General features: G+C 36.8%; 1 protein-coding gene across 2 annotated transcripts; it reads left to right on the plus strand.

Moving 5' to 3' along the window:
- The first annotated feature begins 268 nt into the window (after positions 1 to 268).
- cldn7a (claudin 7a) lies at positions 269 to 7,534 on the plus strand. Of its 2 annotated transcripts, XM_008435597.3 has the most exons (5): positions 269 to 613; positions 681 to 922; positions 4,346 to 4,510; positions 5,545 to 5,629; positions 6,652 to 7,534. In XM_008435597.3, the coding sequence occupies exons 2-5, from the start codon at positions 700 to 702 to the stop codon at positions 6,818 to 6,820; spliced, it is 642 nt and encodes a 213-aa protein (XP_008433819.1). In that variant the 5' UTR covers positions 269 to 613; positions 681 to 699; the 3' UTR covers positions 6,821 to 7,534. The 2 variants fall into 2 exon arrangements, with proteins under 2 accessions (XP_008433819.1, XP_008433818.1); XM_008435596.3 differs by having other exon boundaries at positions 274 to 922.
- The last annotated feature ends 382 nt before the right edge of the window (positions 7,535 to 7,916 follow it).

The following is a 7,916-nucleotide window of genomic DNA, read 5'->3' on the forward strand; positions in this document are numbered from 1 at the left end:
ATTATATATTAAAAAACGTAGTTGAGCTTTAAAAGTAAAACATATTAGACTTTTGGACATTTTCTGAATTTCAAAAGTCAATTTTTTTTCTCTTTTGAATAATGTTTTTTAAAATTATTTTTTAAGCAATTTTTCAACATTTCATGCTTAAATGTCCTTGTTTTTTCCAACTTTTCAACCAGAAATTTTCCTCTTTTTTTTAGTTTTTAGCTCAATCTCAAAATTTCTGATTATTTATTTAGAAATTTCTGATGTCAGTCTCAACATTTCTGAATTTTTTCCGACAATTTTTTTATTTCCATGTTTGTTTGTTGTTGTTTTTTTTTTTATGGAAAATGTCTAATAATTTTTGGTAGAAATCTCCATCTCCTTTTTTTTCTGCTTCTATATGTTGTAGTAACTCCTGAATGTTGAGCCTGTTTGTTTTTTTATCTACTTCTGTTAAATCTGATACAAGTTGAACCAAACTGTAAAACTTTTTTCTTATCGTTTTCCTAAATAATTCCTGCGGTTTGACAACCAGGACAGAGTGGGAAGCATCACTCCCACCATCACCATCACCCCTCCGTGGTCCCCACCCTCCTCTCCTCACCTCCATCTGCGCTGCATGCAGGTTATTATCCTGTCACTGAGCCTCACAGAGCTGCGGAAAGTTTGATATTTCCAACCTTTTCGGACAGAACCTCGTTTGACTGAATCATGGCGAACTCCGGGATCCAGCTGCTGGGCTTCTTCCTGTCTCTGGTGGGCATCGTGGGGCTGATCGTGGGAACCGTCCTGCCTCAGTGGAAGATGTCCGCCTACATCGGGGACAACATCATCACGGCCGTGGCCATGTACCAGGGGCTGTGGATGTCCTGCGCCTTCCAGAGCACCGGACAGCTGCAGTGCAAAATATACGACTCCATCCTGCAGCTGGACAGTAAGACGAGCCGAAAACATGCGCGAAGTTAAGAGTATAGCGACACTTAAAACACGGTTTTACTCAAGTAAAAGTGGAGAAATGACTCAATGCTAAAATATAAGACCAAAATTAAAATAATTCAACCAGAGTTGGTATTACATTTACTTGAGTAACTTTTTTTAAAACTTTAGTTTTAGGAACATTTTTACTACGCTGTATCTTTTTTTTTTTTTTTTTAGTTTTACTTGAATAATTTTATTATGAAGTCTATCTTCTCTTATTTGAGTAAAATTTCTGGATTTTCTACCCAATGAATGAAAAACAAACACGTTTTAAACAAACATTTACCAGACAGACACACCTGCAGTTTTTGTTAAAGTTTCATAAGATTTTTATTGAAAGAAACTGATTTTGAAAAATGTTCTTTTGCCTGATTTTTATTTATTTTTTTGTTACTTACATGAAATATTGTCATTTTAGTCCTTAAAATACTAACATTTCCACTTAACTTTATATTTTGATCCATCTGACGATGTAATATTTACATATTAAATGATTGAAAATTTGATCAGTTACTCAGACTTTTAAGTATTTTAACCAAATGCATTTTTACTCTTAGTTGAGTAATTTCTTTGACTCCTTAATGTTGATTAAGGATTCAACATAGGCAGATTATTTTACTTATAACATAAAAAAATGTTTTGTTATAATCTGCCAATGGAACAATCACCTTTTAAAATCAATGTTAAGGGATTATTTACTTAAAACTTACTGAAAAAATGCTTGTAGGTTAGTTTGACCTTATTTCACGTGTACTGAGATGTTTGCACTTTAAAGCAGTTGGTAGTGTTTTGTGTTTTTGCAGCGAACAATGTGCTGTTTTCTCTTCCTCTCCGTCTCGTACCTCTGACCCCTCAGCGTGATTCTCAGGACGGGCGGTGACAGGAAGGCTGGTTGTGTTACATTCAACACAAACCTCTTAGTTTCACCCTTTTGTCAACAAGCTGTTGTCACAAGCCAAGTGTGGCTCGTAAAATCCGTCTTCAGGGCTGAAAGAATACTGATATTTCTACAGCCTTTAAAACTGCGGTACTTAACTTTTAGATTTTACATATTTTTTTTGAAACTGTCAGCATTTTGTGACTGTATAATATGAGACAGAGATAATCTGTGAAAAAAATGCAGGTTCTCCGCCTTCTCCTAGTGCTAACTAGAAATAACCAATCAGAGCCAGGAGGCGGGTCTTAGAGCTACCAATCACAATCTGGTGTCTGGTACGCTACAGCTAGCTTAACCTGTTGAGAATGCTGATTCTAGTTAGCATGATGGATAAACGGTTTTCCTGTAACTGTAAGTTGTTGATCTTTTCACAGATTATTTGTCTCATAATAAACTGTCAGAACATGGTGACAAATCCCAATATTACAATGTTTATATCAGTCGATATTGATAAATATTGATTCATCTGAAATACTGCCATACTGACAGCGTGACGTTTCCTGCTTTATCCACAGTTTTCACTCCACGCCGTTGTTGTTGTTGTTTTTTAAACAGTTAAGAAACTTTAAACTGCTTGCGTGGCAGTTACTCACCAGGTCGTTGCTAGGTAACCAAGGAGTGGGTGGGTTGCTAGGTAACCAAGGAGTGAGTCAGCTAGTTGATTCTACCAGCCTAGCTTAGCTGTGTGGTTCTTTATCAAAGTTCAGTGAAATTGTTGAGAAATCTATTAACTATTGACATTGATCAAGTGTATTTTGTAACATATATTGTTATTGTTATTAATTTATAGTCCAACGAATAGCATTATTTGCTTGGAAAATACAAAATGGTGCCCCTTTAAATCTTAAATTAGATGATAAATTGTTAAAATCTTTTAATTTATCTGCGCTGAAATCACTAAAAATACATTTACTTGTATTGTCAGTCTCAATAACTTAACATAAATATAGAAAGGTTGGATCGATGGTTTGTGTTGAAATTTATGGGAGAAGTTTCCAGTTTCTAGGCTGGAAACTTGGTGATTTCTGGATTATTCTTTGATATTCCAGTCAGGGGAAAAACTCAGACGTTTGTAAAATGGTGAAACATTCAAGTTTTAACTGATAACAGGAATCCACAGTTGTTCAGCCCTTTCCTAACTTTTATACTCCTGACGAGTGAAAGCTTCTCGGTGGATTTCTCCTGTACTTTGAAGGTCAATTTAGAAACAAGAATGTGATTTTATCAGAAGTAAGATGCATAATCCTGCCTATTGTTTCCATTTCCCTCTGATTTACATGTTATATCGAGTCTCCCTCGCTCCCTGCTGGGCGGTTTTGGTCTGTTTGGGGAGGGCAGGGATGGCCTCGGCTGGCACAGACTGGTTCTAGGTGGACAGAGGCAGGATTTGGACAAAGAGGGGCCTCACCCTGTGAAAGGTTTACAGGCTGACGAAAGGTTTTACCATTTGGATTCAGTTCAAGTGAAAAAAATGTGTTGTTTCTCACTGTTAGCGTGTTCATGAGTCTCCCATGGCTGCCCCGCCAGTAACAGGAAGTTAATTTACAACCTTTAGACACTCAGATAGAGCCTCAGTCCCTGTTTTTTTATGTTTCTTTTTCCACTTTTGTGTTTTTTTGATATTTTCTAACCTTCCTGAACAGGAGTTGCATATTTATAATGGTGTATTCTGGCTGCTATAGAAAGAAAAATAAAAAAACGGAGTAAATTTCTGTCAAAAAATTCAAATATTGAGTCTATTGGTGGAGTTTGTCCCAGATTTTCTAGAATTTTTTTCTTTTAAATTTCTGAATTTCAAAAGTCAAACATTTTCAGATTTTGGACATTTCTGATTTCTGGAAAATTAAAAAAAAAAAATTAGAAAATGTTTGACTTCAATTTCAGAAATTTTCTAGAAAAAAAATTTAAATTCCTAAGTTGAAAATTATTTGACTTTTGAACTCAACATAACATTAAATATTGTGAGTTTTTTCTAGCAAAGTTTTAGACTTTTCCATTTTAAAAAAATTTCTAGAAAAAATTTGGAAAATTTGAGAGAGAAAAAAGGAAAAAGTTTCAAAAGTCAAAATGTTCAAATTTTGAAACAGAAATTTCCAAGTTTTTTTTCTTAAAAACTTTTGAGATTAATCTCAAAATTGTAGTTTTTCTAGGAAATTTTGTAGCAAAAAACTTGGAAATTTCTGAGCTTGAACATCTAAATTTTGCCAGAAAAAAACTCAGAAACTCAGATGTTTTTAGATAAGTCCACTTCTGAAACTCAGATATTTCCAATTTTCTTCTCAATAATTTCTGACATTAATCAAAAATATTTCCTGAGTATTTTTTTTTCATGAATTTACTCCTCCTTTTTCTTGTTTTATCTGTAAAGGCGGTAAAACGTATATTCCTTTATTCTGGGAACAATCAGCTATCTTACCATCTTTGCTTTGTTTCCTTCCCCAGGTTCGCTCCAGGCGACCCGCGCCTTGATGATAGTCGGCATCATCGTGTCCGTGGCGGGTCTGGGCGTGGCCTGCATGGGAATGAAGTGCACCACCTGTGGAGGAAGTGACAAACTACGCAAGTCTCGCATTGCCATGATAGGAGGAATTATTCTTCTGATAGGAGGTGAGGATGAAAACGCTCCAAACTGTTGATGTTAGCTTGAGCTAATAGGGTTACTTTAAGATGTAAATGTGCATTCCCAACATTTTGCAGATTTACATACATTTACATGCATTTCTTTGCAAAAGAATCAGTTGTATCAGTTGTTTTTTCTCAACTGGACTTGGTTCAATTGGAGAATCAAAATTACAACACTTGATACATGTTTAGCTCGAGTAGTTCTCTTTCACTCTCCATTGTGTCAATTGAAACAAACGCTTTGAAAAATATGTTCCCCTCCTCACCTGTGGTGGCGCTGCACTGAAGCAAATAACATGAAAACCTCTGAAGAAGACACTGAGAGGAACGTCCTTCTTTATGAAACGTACGCAAAAATGGAGTAACATCAGATTTTAGCGGTTGCAGGATTTGTCTTTTATTTTTGGTTGAAGATCAAAAGTCATTTCTCATGCTAGCGCTAAATTAGCTTGTTTGTTTTGTTTTGGCATGCAGGGTCACTTTATTAACCCAGCATGCCCTGCACTGTTGTTCACTTCCTGCTCCTGGAGCGGTTCCCAGTCCACTTGGCATTCACATATACATTCAAAGCGTACCAAAAGGTGAACTTTTGTTTCAGACCTGAAACCAGAGTTTAGTTGTTTGGTCCGCATCAGAGTTTGATTGCACGTTCACAACTCCCCAAACATTTCAGACTTTCTAGGCAAACAAACTGGACTAAACCGGACTGGTGTGAATCAAAGATGTACTCAGTTTTGCTGTTGCCCGTAAGTGAACCTTGGGGAAGGTTTAACCCAAAGTCCAAAGCTCTTTCTTCCCACTCATTTGCCCTCTGGCGGTCATTGGACTGAATGAGTTCAGCTTTGCTGGCTCTGATTCTAACATCTGATGTCCAAAGGGCTTTGAAGACTTCACTGACAGCCAATTGTGTTGGAGTCAGAAGGGGCTGCTGTTAAAAGGGATAAAAATAGTTTCTATCCTGTTGAATTTTGATGTGTTGATGAAACGGTTGATCTTTCCTGTTGACTCCGTCTCTGCAGGCCTCTGTGCCATTGTGGCGTGTTCTTGGTTTGCTCACAACGTCATCAGAGCTTTCTACAACCCCTATACTCCGGTCAACACCAAGTAAGACAAGCTAAATATTTCACTGTATTTTGTATGATTGTAAAACCAATCCTTTGTGTTTGTTGCTTTAATTAGTTATTGCAACATTTTACATATCACTCAGGAGCTGTTTTTTTTTTGGCAAAGTTCTAGAATAGGGTTTTGTGGAATAACTTAATTTTTGAGAAATGGTAAGAATGAAGACATATAGTAACTCAGTTTGAGTTATGTTCAGTTGTCTCAAAAAACTAAAACTTGTTTCCATTGTCAGCATTTTCTCTACTAAACTACATGCATGTCGCTAAACTCTGTGCACCAGAGCTCAAAAGTATCATGACCAGTTAACGTAGGTAATTATAAAACAGTATTTCAAACCTTTACATATTGGAAAAAATGCTCATGGGGCTGTTTGTGTTAGCTTCAGAGTGAATGTTAGACACTCCAAGTAGCTATTAGTTTGTTATCTGTACATTGATGATGTTAGCTTAATTTGGAGTTGTTAGCTTGATTTGCTCAGTTCTGTTTTAGGGCGTCTTGTCACTTTAAATCCAAATTAACTGTTGCTGGCCACGCCCCCCATCTCATCACTTACACTAGCGTATGAAAATGGCTGCAAACAGATGCATAAGTATACAACCATACCTCTTTCAAAAACATTAACAGAGCAAATGTGCTGGAACTCAGCTTGGGTTGCTAGGTAACGGGCTGGGTTTGATTTTTAGGTTGCTAGGTAACGGGTTAGGTTTGGTTTTTAGGTTGCTAGGTAACAGGCTGGGTTTGGCTTAGGTTGCTAGGTAACGCCGCTATGTGACTTTACAATGGGAAGGTTTTTGAAATGGCTCATTTTCAAGACACCATAAAACATTAACTAGTTTCCAGAAAATGGCTGGGTGTTTTTCTTTAAGCAGTTGCGACCCAAAAGTAAATATAAAAACAGAAAATGTGAATTTTTGAAACATTGGTTTTCTTTAAAAGAAATAAAAATACAACAGACAAACTAAAAACCGATTATTTTAGCTTTAATATAATGCCCGTCTTCCCAGGTTTGAATTCGGAGCGGCCATCTTCATCGCTTGGGGCGGCGCCCTCCTCGATGTTCTGGGCGGCGCCATGCTGGCCGCCTCCTGTCCCAGGAAGAAGCAGGTATCCAGGTACCCAAACATGCCCGGCTCTCGCTCCAGCCCTCCAAGCAGCAACAAGGAATATGTCTGAGAGCGCCCCCTGCTGGCTGGGACTGCTGTGTTAAAAAGAAAAAAACAATTGTTGCAGCGTCAACGGAGCAGAACCGAAGATGTGAAACAGTGACACTCCTTGTTGGGCTTTAATGAGCGTTTAATTGTCACACACTGCTCTGAATTGTTTCGTCAGAGATGTTTCATACTCCGTCCTCACATTCCACAGTTGTTTGGTTTTCTCAGACACATTATAATTGGATCCCCCTATTAAACCCACAAGGCTTTGGGTTGCAGCCTAATATTATGGACTAAAGCCAACATTTGCAGCCGTATGTCAGCGCTAGCAGTAATTAGCACATGTCTTGTAATTGAAAGTAATCAGTTCCTCCATGGTGTGCAGGTTGCAGCTCAGTCCATGTGATGTTTTATTATATCAGTGTACTAAAATAGACGTTAAAGTGAGCATGGTGTGACTTCTCACACTTGCCTCATTGTACACCAAACGACACCCATTACTCTTCAAAGCAGCCGGCTAGAAACTCTGCTCAGATAGACACAAATATGTTTTTTACCCTGATTATACTCCTATTTATTTTGTAGATTTAAGGGATCTGTAGCGTCATGATATGTAGATTTTACACTGTTATACTCTGAGCTTTAACTACAGAATAACGGGAACATAGGAAATGTATGAAAAAAAGTATTTTTAACATGTCAATATATAGATAAATAAAATCACTGCAGATATTAAGTGTGGTATGTTTGCAAATTGTTACCTACAGTGTTGTCAAATCCTTTTTACAGATTTGTTTGGGTTTTTTCTCAGACCTACATTAAATCAAACAAATGTTGACTTAAGACAATGATAAGTACATTTTTGGAGATTTGGAAAACCTTTGAGAGAAACGGCAAGAAATACTGCAAATGTTGCTAAAGACAACTAGCAAACATTTTCAATACTTAAATTTACAACAGCGTATTTTACGGTCGGTGTAGATAGGAAAAAAAGAAGCAAACTTATGCAGAAGAGATTAATCTAAAAAACAAATTAAAAAAAATTAATTTCTGAGCTTACAAAGTCAAATTTTCAAGAAATTTTCCAAATTAAAAATGTTTTAGAAAAAAAGAAACTT

Source organism: Poecilia reticulata, chromosome 18, assembly GCF_904066995.2.
Source record: "Poecilia reticulata chromosome 18, P_reticulata-male-v2, whole genome shotgun sequence".
Taxonomy (NCBI): domain Eukaryota; kingdom Metazoa; phylum Chordata; class Actinopteri; order Cyprinodontiformes; family Poeciliidae; genus Poecilia; species Poecilia reticulata.